Genomic DNA, 22,252 nt, shown 5'->3' on the forward strand with positions numbered 1-22,252 from the left:
GACGCAGAAAATACAGCAGGCAGTTTGATACAACAAGGTCCTGCTGGCTAACGAAGCGGCAGAAATCCTCTCTTTATCTCTGGTACTGACCTTCAGTCCCAAGACAAACTCAGGCAGGGAAAAGTAGCGTAAAACAGAGAGGGCAGCGATGATGTCGAGTCATTTTTTATTTTCGTCATTTTTTTCATAGAAATGTGACCGGGGGGGACAGACAGCGAAGCATCCTGACCGTCCCGACGGAGGAGCAGTGGGCACTTCTCAGAAGCGGGACACGCTTACCCGGCTGCGCCCTGAGGGATACCCGGGCTCGGCCTGGACAGCCCACACCCCTGGCAGGGCGGCCATTGAAGCAGATGCGTGTTTAAAACACCGTCTGGTCAAAGTTTCTCCTCCGCAAAGACGCAGCGCCGCACCACACCGCTGCGAGATGGCGGCGGGCGGCCGCCATTTTCCCCCCCCCTCTGACCACCGCGCCCCGCCCTGCCCGGCCCAGCTCGGCCCTGCCCGGCCCTGCCCGGCCCAGCCCGGCTCGGGGGCGGTGCCGCCGCCGCCGCGTTGGTTCCTGCTTCCCAGGGAACCCGCGGCGGCGCCCGGCTCCGGCAAGTCCCTCCTCCGCCTCGGCAGTGAGGGCCGCCTCCCCCGGCCGCAGCCTCCTCCGGCCGCAGCGGCGGTGCCCGCCGGCCCCGCGGTGTCCATGGCGGCGGAGCCTCAGCCCAAGGCGTTGACTCGCAAGCCCCTCCTGCTCAACAAAGTGGAGGGCTCGCAGGAGGTGGTGAACATGGCAGCGATAGTGCCCAAGGAGGACGGGGTCATCAGCGTCTCTGAGGACAGGTACCGGGAGCGGGCTTCCACGGGTCTGTCACGGTGGTGGACCAGCACCGCAGGACCTGTCAGCTCCTGCCATCATCAGCTGCTGATGGTGCTGGACCACCAGCGCAGAACCCTGTGGTGCTGATCCAGCAGCACCATCCCTGACGAGTGATGGTGGGAGGTGACAGACCACCACCATCACTGCTGTGCCTGCGGACTCCACCGCCGGAGTCCAGGCAAGCCTCAGGCAGTGGTCATGGGGACATGGCTTTAGGCACCCACATCTGGTGCCAGAGGAGAAGGAAGGAGCTTGGGGCAGGGGTCTCCAGCCCGGTGTCCATCTCTTCCTCGGCTGCTATGTGGGTCAGGGGCTGGGGCGCTGCTAAAACTTGCAGGACTTGAGTGACTTTTCCTAACGTGGGTAAAATGTGGTTTGAGAGACCCTTGATCACGAGGATTGCAGGGAGGCTGTGGAGATCTTCGACCTTGCCTAAAGATTTTGGTAGCATTGGCCGAAACAGTAGTTTTGGTTCCTGTTTCCCCTCTCCAAACGTTTCAGGGCAATAGTTTAAAAATACCATGTATCGGTGATAAGATCTTGGAGTTAAATCCCGTGTTGTAAGGCTGCCAAAGAGGAAAATGTTCTCAGGCCATTTAGTTGGGCTCTGCGGGGTCTGAGGCTGCCCAGAGGCAGCTCAGTCTTCTCTGAGAGAGCTCAAACTTAATTCAGTTCTGCAGCTGGAGCTTCCAAACTTCATCGTGAAGGTTTTTTCTTTGAAGTAATAGCTTAATTTTTTTTTGTGGAGTCCATAAATCTGAAGCAGTTTCTTTCCAGCTTGGGTTCATCATGTCGCCTGTGTCCCCAGCTTGAAAGACAAATGTTGACCAGTGTGTGAATGTGTGTTGATTCTCAAGTTTTTTTGTGTGTGGACTGTTTCTCTTGGATGCCAGTTATCCTGTTGGGTGCCTGCTTTTATGTCTCCGCTAACCTTTCGGAAAACTGTCAGTATTCTTTCATCTTGTCTGTGAGTTACTTTTCAGCTAATTATTGTGCAAATTTAAGATAATTTAAGGTCATCTAAGCTGTTGCCTCCAAGTGAACTTTCATGCCTGATAGCAAAGAGGAACTGAGCTACATAAAACAAGTACACTGCCAAAGGGGCTTTAAGCAGAGTTTTACATCACTATGGGCTCCCGATTCTATTGTCTTTAGATTCCTAATGAATTTGTTGGGAAGCTGAATAAAGCTCGAGTATGTTTTGGCTCATTGTAGCTCATTAGACTTACTTAGGTAATTCTTTTTATCTCTGAGAAAGTATTTCTGAATTTAATTTGCTCTTATATAAGTCCCTCTCCCAGTCTCTGCCTCTTGCCACACCTTAGAAAATATAAGTAGCTTCTGCTGTGTTAGACCTATGAGTTGTTGAAAAATAGATTGATGCTCCAAGCTGATACTTCTGTGTAGAGAAAGAAATTGATCAGATATCACTAATAAGTGAGCTGTCAAGTACAAGAAGCAAGTGTTGAAGTGGGAACCGGGGGTTCCACACTAGGAAACTTACTTGTCCATAAGCAACCATCCCTCTTCTTTCTTGTTCAAGGACAAATACGTGGTCTAGGTCAGTTAAGTCCTACTTGCTAGTGACACTGGGTAGAGAGATCTGCTGTTAGTTTTGCTGATAGATGTCTAAAGTTTTGCTGGTGATACAGAATAGTGCTATGGACATTAAAATACTGTAGTAAGTCTGGAGGTTTCCAGGCTATTTTCTTGTTTAAAGGCACTTGCCAGGTAATTTGCCTGCTTGTGAGACTGGTTTGCAGTGTCTTTGAGATGCTACAAGCTACAATCGTGCCTTTTATTTCTTCAGGCATGAAGATGTTGATTGATGGCTCTTTTTTTTTTTTTTTTTTTTTTTTTTTTTTTTTTTTTTTTTTTTTTTTCCTGCCTGCATTAGCATTCTAATTGTAATTAAAATTTTCAGAGTCTAAAACTTACTTGGAAGGAATAGCAGGTTAAGAGTCAAACTTGGAGGTTTCAGGATACCTGTAGTGGAAGCATCGTTTACCAGGCTTTCAATACCTGTGGCTTATGCTTAGGCTTGTGCAGTTCCTCATGGCACCTTTTCCTGTTTGGACCTGCCCTCTAATGTTAGTGTTGACATGATTGTTTAATGGTCTTGGAATGTGGAGAGCTTTTAGATATTCCTGGAAACTGTAAAAGACATTTATAGAGATGTTATCTGTCTCTTGTTAGCTAAATAAGTGAGTTTTGGCCATGTTTCCCAGACTGTGATATGTACTGCTCATATGAGAGAAACAGTCTGAAATTTCTGCAGACAACTTCAGCTGGAATTACTTGCCATCTGCAGCACTTGCTCCAGGCTTGGGGAGGACCATTTTTCTGGAGATGAAGAGGAGGGAATCATCCCTTGGTTCACTGGTTACTGGCTGAACATGTCATTATTGAAGTTGCTGATAGCCTTAGCATACACAACAACCAGGTACAGCTTTAGAGGTTTTCTGTAGTGCATAATGTGGCTCTGTACCTGTAAACTCTTCAGAGCAGGAGTTTGGTCTCTAGTCTCTATTTTGTATGGCACCAGTGGGTTTATTTGGTTTAAAAGACACAGAAGTGACTTCAGCTATAGCTTACATTATATAGCATAGACGGGAAAAGAAGGAATCTAGGGGGGCTACATATTTAACTAGATTTTCTAAACTTTATGTAACCTGCAATGCTGGAGTTTCTTTTCAGTGCACATCACCCATAAGCTTTACCTCTTTTCTCTTCTAGTCAGCTGAACAATATGCATTGTGTCCTAGTCGTAGTTAATTTGGCTAATCCCTTACTAGGGCAAAACAGACTGAGTCTGTACCTCCGTACTGTGCAGCTCACATGCATTGGGAAAGATAAGAAGTAATTTTAATTTGTTCTTTTCCTCTAAGGAAAAGGGATGCACCTGTCTAGGCAGGTGAGAGTTAAAGGAATAGTAGCATTTGTTGTCCAAGAATGTATAAATCTATTGTAGGAGTCCTATAAGAAAGAAATCAATAGTTTTCATTCTTGCTCTTTCAGATGCCAGCAAATGGGAGGAATAGACAGGCACATATATCTGAGCATGTAGAGTCTTGAGTGATCAATAGCATCCAATGCCCTAGTGCTACACATGAGGCTAAAGTGGGATTTTCTTAATGTGCACAGCTGGCCCTAAGTTGTCATCAGCTTCCTACGTGTTAAAAGCCTGTGCTACTATTTCAAAATTGCTGAGCATCCAAGTCTTTTGTTGCCTTCAGAGGGAGATGTGGGTGTTGGGCACCTCTGAAAATTAGGTCACGGGCATGTCAAGTTTAGACATATCTAACTCTGTGCTCCAGAGAAGCTTTAGTGTCATTAATCTCACCTGAGCAGGGGGATACACTGGGAGAAGTGCACCGACTCACCCAGCTATCGATATGAGCAGTTTTGCTTGGTCTTGGCACAGTTATGTGTTTCTCAAGATCCTGCTGGTGATGTGAATGGTAACTCAGCCGTGTGCCTGTGATCATATGTCACCGTGCAAGACTAACAGGAGGGGGCTAGGTGTCATCATGGTAAACTTGCACTTCTCCACTAGGAATCTTTTTTTCCCACTAGCTAGACTGTAGGTGAGGAAATCTTAGACACACGTATTGGTGTAGGCGACTTTCCTGATAATTATGAATTCTGGTTTGAACCCTCTCCTGGGTGTGAGTTCTGTGCTCTCTTCCATCCTATGATCTGCTCAGGTCTTTGGAAATGTAGGTGATGTAGTTAAGAATTGTTCTCCTTAAAGTATTCAAAATTGTCAATTTTTTTTTTTTTTTTTTTTTTTTTAAAAAAAACAGATATTCTGGTCTCCTAGAAGGTGACAAAACTTAGGCTGAAAAATATTTTTTTAAAAATAAAGGAACACAGACCTTTGTGTTCTGCACTACATCATCTGTATCATCTTAAGTTCATTTTGAACAGAGATGTCTCAGCTTCTTTTTATGGATGGCTGTATAAGCAATGAGCCAAGAGTGTTTGTCATGTACCTTCATATTAGTGTCTTTATCTGGCACAGAGAAAACTGTGCAGAGCTTTTATTACTAGGTTTGATTTGCAGTTCAAGTTTTTTTAATGCAGATGTGTACTTAAAGTGTTCTCCAAGGCTTTTGGGTATACTTACTAGCAGTCTTTTTAGGGGTTACAAATAATGAATGACCATCTTGTGTAGACTCACTCTCAGCTTCGCTGAACTGATGGTGAACTAGGATTGGAAATTAATATGTGACAAGAAATGTAAGGGTTGTCTTTGGCATCCTGCTGATGTCCCTTCTAGCATCAAGAAGTGTGATCTTTTCATCCTTAAATATATCAAAAGCAATCTTTTGCTCCTTGTGGTTTTCTTCTCCAGATCCAGAACATTAAGCGTATAGCCTTGTAGTTCATGCCTGTGAAATACCTCTAAGAGGAAGGTGGGATTTTTCTCTTGGTGATGCATCCAGGCAGAATGTGAGGAACCACAGACCCTTGGTAAACTCTCTGTGCTTCCTTTCTCCTGTGGTGGAGTGGTAGAGAGCAATTCCTTTGCGGAGCTTTGGTTGCAACACAGGTTTACAGTCCTCATCCAAGCACAGGGTTGTGTCACTGATGGCCACTCCTCTTTGTGGGTGTTGGTTCACAGCAGAAGTGCAGGTGGTGTGAAAACTCATTTTGTTGCTGGCTGTTTGTGTATGTTCATTGGTCCAAGCCTGTAGGTTTCACACCCAGGCTATTGCAGCATGAGCAATAGATCAAGCAGTACAGAAGGTGTGGATGTTCTTCACAGGTGTAAAAAGACTTGTCCCTGCCTGGAGGTTCTTTACATTTTTATGAAAACATCAGTCACCTATAAAACTGTTGGGGAGAAATAAAGGAAATCTGCATGAACAGTGCAAAGCTTTGTAAGAGACTGATTGCCTCAGATGAAACTTGTTTGCTCTGACTTTTTTCAACTAAGTGGATGTGTTGCAACTTGATGACTGTGTTTGGAATAAAGCACAGGGTGGAGGTTAGTGCTGGCTGAGTGAAAGAAATGGATGCTGGCAGGAGGTTTAAGAGAAGACAGGAGGTCCAAAAATGCTTGGAATCAGAAATTGTTGCAGATGTTGAAAAGTAACTGTTCCTGATTTGACTAACATGTATCCTGTTGAAATGCTGAAATACTCGGCCTAAAACATAACATGTGTTGCTGCGTCCTTGCTGAGGATGATAAACTGTACTTGGTAACTTGTGGGAGACCTTGCAATCTATTTGCTTAACCCCTTGTGGCGCTTTGTTCCACCAGGAGATGACTTGAAGTCTGTCAAAGCCTGTATTTACCTTTCCTTATGATGCTCCCCCCTAAGTGTTTAATGTCAGCTGAAGATTTAAAGCACAGGCACCTCATCTTGTCTTTCTGATTTGAGCTATCCTGCAGCTCTAGCTCATGTAGGTCAATGCACAAATTGTTGCAGCTCCTGCAACTGTATCAAGTTAATGTCTTAACTGCAAGGTGTCAGCTGCAAAAACATGATGTGATGTGGCTTGGATCAGGACATGGATGGACCCAGTTTCATCAGCACAGTTGGACATGAAAATGGAGCAGAACGACAAATGCTGGAGCATTTTAGAGATTCAGTGGTTTGTACTCATAGAGATAGTGGTTTGTACTCAAAGAGTGGTTTGTACTCAAAGAGATAATTCTTTATAGAAAAGATGTAGATGCATCTATTGTATCTTACAAGCTATATTTGGACCAAAATTTGTTAGTTACAGTTTCCATTTGCCTTCTGGTGGCTTCTCTTTCTGCCAGTCGCTGAACAAAGCTCTTGAGTTGCAGCAAGTTTCAGGATGGTGCATCTACTTCCCCTATTAATGAGTTCTCATTTTAATTCTTGTCTTCCCTGACCCCGTCTTAATTTCAGCAGCATCTGCTTACACAGAGACTGGATCTTTCATCAGCGTGTCTCATGTCTGTTAGGCTTGGGTGACCTTCCCCTGCAGTTTCTCCAGTTCTGCAGCTGAGCAATGCTCCTTACTAAGAGGGACACACAGTGACACCTCAGTGTGTGCCCTGCAGTCCCTGGAAGAAAAAAGATTGCTGATTATGGAGTATGTACAGTACAGAGCCAGCATATAACTAAAAATGTATTGTTGCAGGAAAACTGTTTTGAGTTTTTTTCCTAAAGCTAAAGATGGCTGGAGAAGGCAGTGATGCTGCAGAGTTAGATGGCTGCAATACCTTAAAATAAAGGTATTGCAACAGTTTTGAAGCTACCAGGCTAGTTTGTTAAGCCTGGCCTCATTGAGGCCAGTCACTTGGCAGACTGAAAGTCTCAAATTCATGTGACATTGCAGCACAAATAACACACAAAGTTGTAGCACAAGAGAACTATGTCAGCCTGCTAAGATTTTGGTTACTAAAGTTTTCTCTTTCCCTCTTTCCAGTTGCACCAGTTCCTGGATGGTATCTGCAGACAGTGAACTGTGCACAGGTTTCCCAACAACATCTTTCAACTATGTGATAATAACATGCAAGACAAAGGTTTTAAAGTGGCATGAGGGTTTTGGTTTGGGTTTTTTGTTGTTGTTTTGTTTTGGTTTTTGTTTTGTTTGTTTTTTTTTTTTTAAATGTTGTTTGCAACAGTCTTAAGAGAACAAGTAGGATGGGTAAGATAAGAGGGTGTAATGCAGACACACACTGCTCCTGTGCTTGGGAGTTCTAAAAGCTTCATAAATGATGTGCAGTTTTCTAAGGAGAGCAACTGGCTTTTGCACAAATGTCTTATGTACATCACTATGTTCTGTGCTTGTAAACTCTTGGACATTGAAAGACTATTTGCATAAAAGCACTCCAGGATCCATGTTTATTTGCTTTGCCCATGGTGCTTCTGCCATACACCTGACAGATATATAAAACTCTGCCAGTGTCTGCATGTATTTGCTCAGGGTTCTGATGAGAATTGCAATAGTCCCTGGTGTATGTTGCTAAGATGAACAAGAAGAAGCACAGCTGTTTCCCTTCTCCATATGGTGTGAGGGAGTGGTGGATGCAGCTGTGATGCTGCGGGATGCAGCAAGTTGAGATGGGCACCATGGGAGGGGATGGGAGCAGTGGCTGGGGGGTATTGGGAATAGCCACACACAGCAGGATGCATCAAGGACGAGGAGAGCCTTGTCCTGCAGGGCTCATTTCAGGAAAAAGAAAATAAAACTTCTTTCTTTATACTTAAGTGAGATGAAATATGAGATGCAATAAATGGGGAAACTATTAAACAAATATCTACACAAGGCTGGGAAGTACCCCAGCAAGTAGGTTGGGTGAGTGGCTGGAGCAAGCCTGAAGTAGGAAAAGGTCAATTTTGGGAAAGGAGAAGCTGGAGAGGACAAGTTTACCAGGCAGTCCTCCAGGGAGGGGTCTTTACCTAATCACAAAACCATATGTATCTCACAGGGTTCTTCAGATGTCACAGTCTGCATGCCTGATGGCTTGAAATTGTGCATAAGAAACTGTCAGATTGGATGTTATTTGGGTATCAGAAAACCAGTACTAAATTTGTAAGTTAGACTGTGTTGAAATTTTAGACAGATAAAACACTGCCTTGATCCTTATAAGAGAGTGGTTGTGGAGGCTGGGTTAAAAAAAATGGTGTTTTAATTTTTGCTCTGAGTTAGGCTCCAGGAAATAGTGTTGTGTAACTAACCTTGGCCAGACTTTGAACATATGGGTTTGCTTGTCATACCATGTGTACTCAGCTCTTAATTTAAGTTTTTTGGGGAACTCTTACGATTTTGAGCACTGAATTGAAGGCAATGCCAAAGCTCAGTTCTGGGTAGAAGAGCTTTGCTCTTCTTCTGCCAAGTTGACTGAGGAGTTTGGTCTGAAGTTACCTTATATTGTCCAAATCCTGTACCATTCCCTCTTGTAATGAGGTAAGAGATCAATATTCTTAGCAGAGTAGGCAGCAGGCAATGCTTGTGAGCCCTACAAGTCTGTAATAGTAATTTCCTGAGGAGCCACATCCCATTGAGAGAAATCTGAAAAAGGGTTATCCTAATGTAATTTGGCCTATTTTGTCACCAGGGTGAATTATCTGGAGTAGAATTATCTGAATTCAGGTGAACAGAGCAAACACAGTGCCCTGTCTTGAAGGATATGGAGAGAAGATCCTTGCCTTGCCTATATTTAGAATATGACAGATAATGAGATTCTGCACCTCCACCAGTGAGTGCAAATTTGATAAATTTACCTTTGCCTTCAAATTTACTTAACTTATAATAACAAAACAAAGGCTTAACTGTATTCTTAATCAGCTGGTACATCTGCCTTGTGGGGTGCTTTAGGGTCTTAAAGTGAACAGCTTTTTTTAAAAAAAAAAAACAAAACAACTCTTGTAAGGCCTAATAATGATTTGGTGCTCAAGCTTTTACATTAGCTGAGAAGGTAATAAGGTACAGCAAAAACATAAATACATTTAAGCTAGCTAGTGCATGCTAGAGGATGGGAGATGAGAAGGGCTTTTTGGTGTTGGTTCAGTTAGGTATATCACTATCCTCCTAGTACGATGGTTTCAAGATTTAGATATATGTGAACCAGCAGTCTCCATCTTTCACACTGTCTAGCTTATCCATAGCTTGGAATAAAAGATATAGGCAGTGACTGAAAGAGGAAATCCAATCAGGTTAGAATCACAGAATCATAGAATTGGCTGGGTTGGAAGGGACATCAGGGATCATCAAGTCCAACCCTTGAACTGCCGTTGCAGTTACCAGACCATGGCACTGAGTGCCACATCCAGTCTCTTTTTAAATATCTCCAGGGATGGAGAATCCACTACTTCCCTGGGCAGCCCATTCCAATGTCTGATCACCCTCTCTGTAAAGAAATTCTTTCTAATATCCAACCTAAACCTCCCCCAGCACAACCTGAGACCATGCCCTCTTGTCTTACTGATGGCTGCCTGGGAAAAGAGAACAACCCCCACCTGGCTACCCCCTCCTTTCAGGGAGTTGTAGAGAGTGATGAGGTCTCCTCAGAGCCTCCTCTTCTCCAGGCTGAACAGCCCCAGCTCCCTCAGCCTCTCCTCATAGGATCTGTGCTGGAGTCCTTTCACCAGCTTAGTTGCCCTCCTTTGGACCTGCTCCAGGACCTCAATCTCCTTCCTGAACTGAGGGGCCCAGAACTGGACACAGGACTCGAGGTGTGGCCTCACCAGAGCTGAGTACTGGGGCAGAATCCCTTCCTTGGACCTGCTGGCCACGCTGTTCCTGATACAGGCCAGGATGCCATTGGCCTTCTTGGCCACCTGGTTATTGGTTATTGTGAAGCAAGATAAGATGAAGCAGGTGAGCACTGAAATATAGTCTGTTCTGATGCTTTCCTTCTGGTTGCTGTTTAGCCTTCCTGTAGCAGTACAGCAAAGCTTATCTTGTAGATGTTTCCTCTGATTTGGATGCTTCTCCGAGAACATATATGCTGAGGTTTCTCTCCTTGCAGATGTTGGCTCAATCACAGAATCACAAAATTGTCATGGTTGAAAAAGACCTCTAAGGTCACCAAGTCCAACTCTCAATCCCTTGAGAGTTGCCCTCTAGCCCTTTCACCAGCTTTGTTGCTCTTCTCTGGACATACTCCAGCACCTTCTTCTAGTGAGGGCCCCAAAACTGAACACAGCATTCAGTGGTTTGGCCTCACCAGTGCTGAGTACAGAGGCACGATCATTTCCTTTCTCCTGCTGGCCACACTGTTCCTGATACAAGCCAGGATGCTGCTGGCCTTCTTGATCACCTGGGCACAGTGCTGGCTCATGTTCAGACAGGTGTCAGTCAGCACCCCCAGGTCCTTTTCTGCTTTCCAGCCAGTCTTCCCCAAGCCTGTAGCATTGCATGGGCTGTTCTGACTGAAATACAGGACCTGGCACTTGGCCTTGTTCAACCTGGTACAGTGAGCCTCAGCTGATCAATCCAATACTATAGGGTTGAATTCAGTATCCTGTAAGGTGTTTGCCTATATGTGCGTTTCTGGGCCAGTTTATTACACAAAGATCCAGAAAGCATTGCCTTTTTGTTTAAAAGAGTTTCCCTGTATGCCTTCTAAGAGTTATATGTTGGAAATTTAAGGAATCTCAGGGCTGAGAAACTGGAAATGACAGGTTGCATTTTATTTGTAATTTTATTTGCACCCATTTTGCATATGTGCAGAACTATCTTTCCTGTAAATATTTTGTTCTTCATCTGTTATTAAGCTGTATATTCTCACTCCCTTATTCATGCCTGTTTTCCTGTTTGATACACGGTTAATCTCTCTCCTATCTCAGCTCTGTGGTTTGCCCAAGCACACGTGGGCTACAGTGTTAACCAACACGTGGTTCAAATTGACATCATGAAGACCTTTACAGCAGCCTGTGAATGGCATGGGGGGAAAGTAAAAATTCAGAGAGGATGCTTTGTGCTTTGATCGTTAGGACACAGCCTGTGGTTCAGCCTAGCTGTTCCTGCAGGCAGGGTTGACTGAAGACAGCAGCAGCATTTTGATGGCAGGGGAGACACCTCCAGACTCACAAATCATGCCTTTTCTTCACTGGCCATTTCAGCAGCTTCACCAACAATAAGCTGCTGGCGAAAGCTGATTGTGCTCCTGCAGTTACTGGAAGTTCAATAGGAAAGCTCATGCCTGTGGTGTTCTCCAGCCTCAGGCAGACAGATCTTGTGCCTGCTCCTGACCTCTTGCTCCCATTGCTTCAAGCTCCTGTGGTACAGGAGTCCGTGACTGGCAGCAGCTTCCTTGTAGCCTGCTTTCTGCTGGCCAGGAGCTCATGGGGAGATGGAAGGACCTTTGCTGAAGAGCCCTGCATTTGCCTTCCAGAGATGAATGATTGCTGTGCTTTTCATATGCCACAGTAATTGTTTTCTTTATTAGTATCTGCTTCTGCCTCTGCTTAAGTTCAAATTAGGGCAGTGTGTTAAGTGCTGAAAGGGGGAAGAGAGATCTAAAGTTGACACAATATTAATTGTGCCAAGTGGGGAGGGTGAGAAGATAATGTATCTGTCAAACCAAAATCAACTTTAGCTTTATTTTACCATAGGTCTGGACTAAAGTTATTTAATACCTGGAATTAAGAAGTTGATGCTTTTTGCTGCAGTCAAATTATGCATTTATTCTGTTCCACTGGGCCCTATTTTATGTCCCATTCAGTCAGAATAACTACAATGAATCTCTGAAAGACCATGTGGGTCTACCAGAGCCTTGCCTGGGCCAGTCTTTGTGCTTCTTTAGCAGGTAAGATTTTTAGCACTATCTGATGAGCAAAAGCCTGTTTGATACTACGTTATGTTCTCTGGGTTGTGTTGCATGTGAAGTCAGTAGTAAGAGGAGTTTTTGGGACTGCTTTAGCTGCCGTTGGTAGCTAAGAGTGGACAAATGCTGGATTTCTCCAGACAGGAGAAAGCAGGGAAAGCAGTTAGGTTAAACATTGGCCCAGCGTGTTACATAGCAGGGGTTGGTTACACAATGTATAGGCTAATACATTTCCAAAGAGGAGCACACTCTCTTCCCTTCAGGAAATGAATCAGAGTTCATAAACAAATCTCTTCTCACTAACTTCTGCAACTGGCAGTGAGTGGGAACAGATTAATCCACCATCGTGCTTTCAAAATATCTACTAGCAAATGGTCCTTCCGGACTTCAGAAGGATCATCAGTTCAAGTCTCATACAAACACTGACGGAATCTTCAGGTTCACACTCTGGTTCCTGTTGTTGCTTGGTTTATTTGTAGCCAAAAAGCAAAAGGACATAAAATTTTGGAAAACTTGCTGGAGTGCTTGAAGTTCTGCAGAACCCTGAGTTGCAGTGCACTGGCAGATGAGGAGCCCCATTGAGTGAGATGGGCTGTATCAGGGATGCCCTCTCAGCCTGGCTACAAGCAGGGTTTCTGCAGGCTGCACAGCTGTGGATCCTCCTCTGGGGAACATTTGAGACCTGTTATTTGGGACCTCTTCTCCCCTTTGTGTGCTCTTTATGGTTGGTTGTATGGTGGGGAGTATGTGACTATCAGGTCACCTTCGGAAAGGTAGTAAATTCCACAGTAGCTTCTACCACTTCAAATTCCAATGGTTTTGAAGTAAAAGATTGAAATAAAAGGTAGGGTTATTTTTTTGTTAAGCAAGAAGTATGCTATAAATACTTGTGAGCATGGTCCTTAACTTTCTAGTGGTTAACTTTTCCTCAACTACCTTGGCTAAGCTGTATTAGATACCAGAAAAAACAGTAGGGAAAGGAGTTATGAATATACTGATGAAAAAAACCCCACATACTGTATTGTCTGAAAATGAATGAATGTTATCAGAATTCCAAAAGTTTCTCTGTGATTTAGGATGCTGTTACTTCTTCTTTCCCTCCTCCCCAGCAGGTTCTTTGTTAGAAATGAGATAAGCTTGGTCAGGATTTCCATAATAAATTTTCATTAACAGGAAGTCAAGCCAAGACAGAAGTCTTCATCTCCTACTTGTTTCATCCATAGCATCCTTTTGGTCAGAGCTTACATTCATTCTTCTGAAAACCTGTTGACTTAAGAACTCTCTTTTGAGTGTTTAGGAAAGAACATCACTGTCTGCTTTTTATGAGGTGTGAACACATTTCCTGAACAGCCCAAGGACTGCAAATATTGAGGTCACCAGCAGGAATCTTGGATAAATCTTGGCCTGCCTCTGTCAGTGTCTTCTGTGGTATTTTCTTAGCTCTACAACTGAGCTTGTGTTCACGTGTACGTTTTGACCTGAACAGACACTTTTACATAGCTTTAAGAGCCAGGTTCTTTTAGAAACAACTGTAATTGTTATTCACCTCTTCATCACAAAACCTTGGCTATTAACTACGTAGGCAAATGCTTAGTATACAAATTGATATGGGAGAAGTAGATAAATAACCATTTTGACAAAAAATCTGGATGCTGGAAAAGCAAAAGACTTGGGTAATTGATTAGTGATCTGTGCTTGAGTGTTTTGCATGTGGGTTACAATGTGCAAACAGTGGTTTCAGAAACCAGTGTGTGTGTATGTATTGATGCTCAGACTCAGTGGAATTCTTCCAGAAATAAAGAGCACTGCCTGTGTTTGCAGGCTGGTGCCTAAATTAAAAGCCAGACGTTGTGGTGCTGTGAAGCATTATCCTGGAAATGTTCATCTTTCTGGTTTGAGTTTGATTTCCCATTATGTTTGTGTGTGATGACTCTATTTAAGCCAGATATTGCTGTTTATTCAGTCATCGGTGCCTTTACACTGACCTTAGGCTAATAAAAATGAAGGAGGCAAAGTGGGAAAATATGGACCACCTTGGGATATCATCGTGGTGAACAAGGTAAAAAGAAAGCAGGGCTTTTGTGAGCAGAGACAGCAAACCCCTTGTTGTTCTGACTTTCCAGTTCCTCTAAACAGGCCCAGTATTGCACAGGGTGGTACACATAGGGCAGGCAAACTTCAGTGGGATCAGGATTGTTCCCCTTTTCAACAACTGTGTGAATGAGCTGGGACTGATGGGCAGCTGAACTTGGAGCCAGTTGCTGTAATGACTGTATTTCTAATAAATTAAATAGCACAAGGGTATGTATTCAGGCACGGTGATCTGGCTGGCTGTACCTTATTGTTTTTGGTACCAGGCATTTTTTTTTCCATGAGCCAATTTGCATGGTGTCAGAAAATTCTCAGACAGGGTTTCAGAGTCAACTTGGGCCAGGAACCATTCCCAGTATAAAGCTTGGATGTTGCTGCTCATTTCTATGCCATGTGGCCTTGATGTCAGTCTGGTCCCAGGCCTATATCAATTATTATTCCAGGTGTGTTTCACATCTCTAGGACACCTGGATCATGTGGCTGTCCCTGTTGCTTGGGAGTCAGTTTGCCTACAGGATATTGGTTCAGTGATTTAGACAAAAAAACCAACAACAAACCAAAACCATAAAACTAAGGTGCTGGTTTAAACAAGATGCAGCCCTTGAAACTGGTCTGCCTGTAAACATTTCTACTAGTTTGAGATCTGTAAAATAAATTTTAAAAGCCTGGGTTTGAGGTTTGAGGTTCTTAAGACCAACTTCAGATGATGTCCAGGGAAGGGCAGCTCTCCTGGAGCTGCAGCACTGAGCTGCCAAATTCCTGCATGTGACACCAGCCACCAACCCACAGAACCACAACCATGGCTGGGACCCAACTGGAATGCAGAAGTGGCACTCATGGCCTCTCTTGCCACATCCTCTGGTCAGACCTCTGTTCATTTGCTGCATCACCAAGCATTGGACTTGTCACCTGTGTTGGGTACACATTCTTCAGCAGCCATCAAGATAAATTTGTCTCCACAGCGTTTGCTTCTGACATCCCGGGAAATATCTTTGATGGGTGTGAGCAGAGCATTGCTTCATCCTGTCCTGTAGTTCTGGGAGACAGGACATGAATGATTCCTTACATGCCACCTTGTTCCCTGCTTACACCGTCTTGGGGTGGCATTCTCCCAGTGGCCTTGGTGTCACTGGAGCTGCACTGTGACTGCACCATGTACTGCCAGTAGAAGAGCCCAGGAGCCAGATGTGATAACTATGATTGTCCCTCCACTGTTGCAGGCCAGGATGAAAGCTCTGGTCCTGTATTTTTGAAGTCATAGAACAGTGCTAAGCTGTAGTAATTACCAGTTTTGAAATACAAGCCACTAATTGGCTACCCCCTATAACACATATGTAATTAGGTGTTATGTGCTGAAGAGAGAATTCTTCATTGAGGTGATCCATGTGTTGAGGAAAGATTGGAGAAGATCAAGGAAGTTCAGAGACCCTCTCCTCATGGAGACTTTACTTAAGCTTTTCATCTTTGGGAAGACCTTTTCACACAGAAATTACATTTCTGCTTCTTTCAGTCGTTTAAATACTTGAAACAAGTTGGCATATGGTTGTCACAAACCTTACTCCAAGCATTGTTTTCCATCTATACATCCTTTCATGTAACCAAGGCTTCAATAAGACCTTTGGTGTTGCTGCCAAATGACTATAGAAAACTCTAATATGATAGATAGATTGTATTAAAACTTCAAGGTGGTTAGAAGATAAAAAACTTGAATTTCCTGGTAAAACTGGTAGTGCCACAAAGGAACCAAGAAGAGGAAGTGTTTCTACTTCAATAGCTTGTGAGCTTTTCTACCTGAGAAAAGTGGAGAAAACTACATGTACAATAATTAAATTAACCCTTTAAAGCACATTTGCAATAGAAAGCACAGTACAGTTGGAGATGCTTGTTCTGTAACTTGTGTAGATCTTTCTGCCTTGTCCACTTTATCTGCCACTGATAATGTAACAGAAGTTACACATGGTGTTGTGCAAAGGTTTGTAGTGAGAAACTCTCTCCTCTATAATCTTGCATAGCTTGTTTTTGTACAACGTGTTTCCATTTGGGTGTCTGGTTGAGGATTCACATGATATTTATCTCAGTACTTTTGTTTGTTTGTTTTATGTTTACCCACTGAAGTGGGGACACTGATGTGTCTCCCCTTCCTTAGGAGGAAATAAACTTGCTTTTGTTTCAATATATAAACAAACACTATAACAATCACAGTTGGTTTCATCCTGCTCCAGTTTGTTGCTGACCTCACTGTGAGCAGGACCAGATGAATCAGACAAGCATTTAAGTGCAGCTGATGATTTGCATTCCTGGAGAAGTGCATCTACAGCTGCTGTGGGAGGCAGAAGGCTGGGATGTAGCCACTCCTGAGCTTTCACTGCCATAGTAATTGGTGTGGAGCCAGAAGATACAGACTGGATGCAACATCCTTGTTCTCACACTTCTTGGTGTGGTGCTGCCTGGTGGCAGATACTTTCTGCTCCTGCTCCTCATCTTGGCCTAAATTGCTAAGATGGGTTTTATGTTTTGGAGTCAGGCTTTCCAGTGGTGAGGGGTCTTGGGCTTCCTCATCCTTCACAGTTTGAGAGAATTTATATGCTCTAGTTTGGGTTTCTTGCATGAAGTGTCTTGTTGTAGGAGCCTTTTGTGTTTACTCCTTTTCTATGAAAAATTTCTTGTTCAGTTTTTAATATAATTTTAATTGTTCTTAGGGTTTTCAGTCTGAACTTATCCACTGATATGGGTCCTCTGGTACTGAGGGAATACTATAAAGTTATTTTTGCCCAACCTTAAGATGTTACAAGATTACGATTCTTTTGTAAGGTCCAAGATCAAAGGATCAATCAAGCAAAGAGATTTTCCTTAGGATCATGTGTACTTTGAATACCCAGGACATAAAGGTTTTATGACAATACTTGTAGTATTTTTCTACATAATCTGCTGCTTTTGTTGTACCACAAGATTGCACTTTCTCACTCCAGACCCAAGCAGGAATTCTGCTCAGCCTCCATTGCATCAAATCTTATGGAAACAACAATTTCAACCAGATACTAAGGGGGAGAAGAGCAGAATTGGAGTAAAAGAAACTTAAATTATGAATAACTCTCAATTATGCAGAAGTAACATAAAAAGAAACAGACAAAATGTCTAGTTTGGCTCCCTTTCCTCTTATGTAACCAAATTGATAATTGTTGCCTGAAATCACAGATCAGAGTGACAGCAGTGTTACCATGTGGCCATGTGTTTTGGTTATGTGTAATCAGAGAACATATTAGGCAGTTGAGGGAAAAATAAATCAATTGCTGAAGCTCAAGTAGAAATGGGAAGTTCTTTTGTAGTAGGAGGGAGCATATGAGCATCCATCCTGACTTGCAGAGGATTTTAATTCTTGCTCAATTGGTGCATATCCACTCTCAATGGTATGTTGTTAACTGCTGTTGGAGCTGACTGCTTCATCTTTGGTAAGTTTTTATAAGTGGCTGATGCTGTAAGAACTTAGCAGGTACCATGAATTCTGAGTCTCCTGGGGAGAAAATGGCCAGGCTGATGTTCATCCTACCAGTGACCTTGCATCAACTTTAATTATTTCCTCCCTTAGACTCATGTTTGAAATTTGATTCCGGGGAGGGTGTTGTCAGTTCCTGCATGCTCAGTAGATCTTAGAGCTTACTTTGTTCTCCTGGTTGATCTCTTTTACAGCTATGTTGTTATGGAGTAAAATCCAGTGTCATGAGGCAGAAGTTTGGAAAACAGGTGCCAGCCCATATTAGGATTGCAAGAGTTATGCCTGGATCTGGGGAGGAGGTGGAGTTTCATACATCTTTTTGGCATTTTGCATTGGTTGGTTTGAATTGCCACCTTTAATGAGAGTCCCATTTCTGAGAGTCCCATTTTTGAGTATCTGCCTCTCTACTGGGCACAGTGCTGCTCCCAGACCTGGGTACTCACCTTAGACTTGCTTGTGTTTGGTACCCCTGTCTCTAAGTTGTCTTTTGGAGCTGGTTCCTGGTGCTGCTTTCTGCACCTCTCCAGGATTGACTTGGAAGCATCTCAGAGGTCTGGTTTTCAGTTTTGACTAATATTAATATTTTGTAAATATTCTGTAAACAGGACTGAGTTTGAATCCATGGTGTGTGTTTATTTATTCAAAAGGTATGCTTCCTTGATTAAAGAAAATAAAAGTTTTATTCTTGAGACTTGGTAGTGAGTTGACTGCAACTGGGGAGGGAGCAAGAGGAGGAACTCGTTAAGGTCCAGTGCTGAGAACTGAAACTTTCTATGAGCACTCACTCCCTGAAAAATTGTGCCATGAAAATGTTTAATTTCAAGTACTAATTCTGTAGTATGCATTTGGGAAAGATCACTTGAAATTGAGTTCAGATAGTCTCAGTTGGTCATTACTTCCTTTTTCAAACTACTGTTTATTTTCCTCTATGCTTTGTTTTGCAATGATAGATAATGAACCTTTGTTTGCCTTAAATGCAGAAAACAAAGTAACCCTGTTAACAGGAAACTGATAGAGCCTAATGGACTTAGTGTCCCAAGCAGCAGAGCAAGAACGTCCTATGTATGAGGTACTGAGGTACATGCAAGTGCATTATTTAGAGAAACCTTAATGTAGGAAATACCTTCCATGTTAGATACTTGGAAGTTACACACAGGGAAATATTAATTTGTTGAGTGCAGCTGGAAGGGTTTTCATTACCACGTCCATCACCACCTCAGTGCTTCATAAATGCCAAGTGTGAAGCTGGACTTCTTCCTTCATTCTGGGGTAGGACTGACCTCAAGCACAGACTTCTTGACACCCCACTATTTGGAGTGTGAGGAGAGCCTTAGGGTTTGAAATGTTTGTACTCATCCCGTTGCCTTAATTTTGATAGATTTATTACTAAAATACTGTGTTTCAATTTTCTTTACTAGGGGTTACTGAACTGGCTGCTGTCCTGAACTGCAGGCTTTGCATCAGTCAAACTTTATAGCCTGCTCCCTACTGCTTCTTGTCATTCATGTGTTATCTCTAACACAGTTCCTCTCAGCTCACTCTCTCCTTTCCTTGCCTCATTCCTTTGGTGGCCTCATCTTATCAATTTGAAATTCAGAGGAAGGACAGCTGCCTCCTTCCTGCATGAACTCTTGGAGCAGCAGCACATTCCTGCTAATGCTGACTCCCATTAAATACCAATATCCAAGACTCATCTGATAATAAGTCAAGTGGGGCAGCTTGGATCAGGAAAAACACTGGCACCAGAAATCTGATAAAAGAACATCTTGTGCTTCGGTGATGTGAAAGGTGTTTGGCATGTTTAGCAGTTTTTATCTGCCTTCTGAAAACCTGCAGTACCCACTGTATCCTTCTGTATTCCATCAGCTCTTTCCTACCAGCAGCCTGTAGTGATCCCTAGTTTATTGGGTTTTTTCCTTGTTTTTAACCTGTTTAAATAGTACTAAAATGCATTCAGGTGTTTTGAATAACTTAGAGATAGTGAATGTGTGATGTCTCTCAGACAATAAAGAGTAGAGAAATAGAAATCAAATGGGAAGAGATTCGTTCCTTTGCAGTGAGGTGGAGCAAATGGCAATATTTGCCTTTGTCTCATTGCTTCAAAACCATGTTTTGCTTGGTGAGGAAGGGGACAACAGCTGCTTTAGCAGGTATGTGGGCTATGTCTGCAGTTGCTTGAGGGTGCACAAGTGCTGAAGGCTTGCTGTTGCCAAGGAGAGGTGACCTTGGTAGTCTGGTACCTGCTGGTTAATGTTTTTTTTCTGAAAACAGGAGAACTAGGATGCAGAAGGGAGTATCTGCACCTGTCCCCCCCACACACATATGCATTGAAAGCTTACATTCTTGCAAATAGTGTGGGTATTTTTAAAAGGCCAAGTCTAGCAGGACTTGTAAATCACTGTCAGCCCTTGCTGAACCTGATTGCTGGAGCTAAAACTCTGGGGAGAGAAATAGCACGGTTGAAATGTGCATAAAAATGAAGGGGGCCAGAGGATCAAATGGTGAGGGATGGCTGAGAGAACTGATCAGAGTGCAGAAAAATGTCTCTAAGCTTAGAAGTACATGGTTTGGAAGCAGACTACTGGACTGTCTTCTTTGGTTCCTATGTCTTAAGTGACCAAGTGACCCCACTTACTGATCAACTACCAGGAAAACCGGGATGTAGCTCTCCAGTGTTTAGTGACATCTAATTAGCATGTCACTGCTGTATCATGAGCTTTTCTTTTCCTCCTTCAGAAGCACTTTCCCTTAAAAAACTTGATCAAGCAAAACTATAAAATGTTCTAGTAAAAACCCAAAAAAACCAAACAACCCCCCCCCCAAAAAAAAAAACCAAAAACCAATAGTAAAAGCAAAGACAAACCTTGGTGTTTCTGACATATGTGAGTGAAGCATATTTTAAAGGTGGAGTGCCAAAGGGAAAAAGATGCATTTCTGAAATGGTCTGATTGTTGCATTTCTAAGAGCCTTTGTTTATCTGCATACTGTGCAACACAGATGAAAATTTGCATGTATTTCCAAAATAACCCATTTGTTCACTGCAGTGCTCAAGGTCATAACTGTTGTGGGTCCTTCTTGTAAAGTTGCTGTTCCTGTTTATTGGCATTTGGAGCAAGCTGCCCAGCTGATCTGTTTCAGGAGCCAGATCCTGTCCTCAGGATAGCTTTGTCTAATATTCTTTGCCTCCAACTGGAATAAAATTTGATGAATTGTCAACTGCCTCTGAGTAAATTATTAAAATCCTGCCCTCCGTGTGTGTTGCCATCTCCAAATGCTCAGTAGCTGGGACATCTCTGAAAGTAAACTGCTTAATCTGCTGCAGATTGTTAATGATTTACATTGCTTGATAACTGCTCACAAATTGTGTATATTCCCCCAAAGCTCACTCTGTGTGTCTGATAAGAAGGCACAATTCACTTGTATTGGATATGACATGTGGAAGAGACTTACTGAACTGCTGGCTTGTTCCACCTGGATATTTTCAGGGTGTCTTTGATACTATAACAGGAGAGTGGGTGGAGGAACTGCTTGACACACCATAAACATAGGAATTTTGAAACAAAAAAAGTGGGATTTAGTTTGTGGGAAGAGTATCTCATGGCCTGAGGTAACAGGAGGTTTTGTCTCAGCTTTTTTTCATAGTAGCTTAATGGCCAACATGAAAAGTTGTTCCTCTGCTCCCAGCCCTGTCTGTAAGAAGCAATCCTATCTGACCTGTGCATAGTGAAGCCAGAATTACAAACCTAGTTTAATTTTTCAGGAAGTGCTGAGCCTGCAAGGCAGTGGGCTCATAAAAGACCCTACTCTTATTTACTGCCTTTACCCCATTTCAGTTCATTTTTTTTGCCTGGCAGATGCTGTGAGCAGATTTTATGCTTTAACTAATAGCACAAGGATTTGCTTGTCCCCTGTAGGTGGTCTCTATCTGCCTTTGATCTTGTACAACCATTTAAAATCTGGTGTCCTCTGCCAAGGTCAATGATAGATCCAGTCTGTGTTAAACTGCTGCCATCCTCTGCTTTCAACAGCCCTCAGCTAGCCCCAAGTTATCACTTCAGACAACTTCTTCACACTGTCCATGCCTGTGCTAACTAATAAGCAAGATCTCTGAATGAAGTGGCATGGAACAACCTGTGTTTTCTGTGCATGCAACCCCTATGCATGTAACTCAGACCACTGTGAAAATATTATTTAACTCCAAGGTCAGTGATGTGTAGTTGTCTTGGTTAACACTAAGTTATCCTTTCCTGGAGAGAAGCCTTACAAATCATCCTCTTGTTACTAGTAGAATAGCTTAGTCTGTCCTCATCTTGACTCTCCAAATCTTTACTTGAATGGGGGATTGCCTAATTTGCAGGCTGTAGTTACAGGCTCAGCACCATCCTGGACATGCTGGTGATGGGTGGTACAGTGCTTACACACAGCTCTGCACAGTGCATGCTCTGCTTTTAGTACCTGCAATGTGCTGTGCTGCTGTTGTAGGCCAGCTCTGGTACTTGTTGCAAAATGGCTTGGGTCTCTTGTAATCTCCTAATCTGTC

General features: G+C 43.1%; 1 protein-coding gene across 1 annotated transcript in view; it reads left to right on the forward strand.

Annotated features, from left to right (window-relative positions):
• The first annotated feature begins 610 nt into the window (after positions 1-610).
• The window catches only part of WDFY2 (WD repeat and FYVE domain containing 2), a 61,031-nt gene continuing 39,389 nt past the window's right edge, over positions 611-22,252 (forward strand). The window contains exon 1 of the mRNA XM_030469075.1: positions 611-831. Within this exon, the coding sequence (XP_030324935.1) occupies positions 695-831 (137 nt within the window). The 5' untranslated portion in view covers positions 611-694. The remainder of the gene's footprint in view (positions 832-22,252) is intronic.

This window comes from Calypte anna, chromosome 1, assembly GCF_003957555.1.
Source record: "Calypte anna isolate BGI_N300 chromosome 1, bCalAnn1_v1.p, whole genome shotgun sequence".
NCBI classification, from domain to species: Eukaryota; Metazoa; Chordata; class Aves; order Apodiformes; family Trochilidae; genus Calypte; species Calypte anna.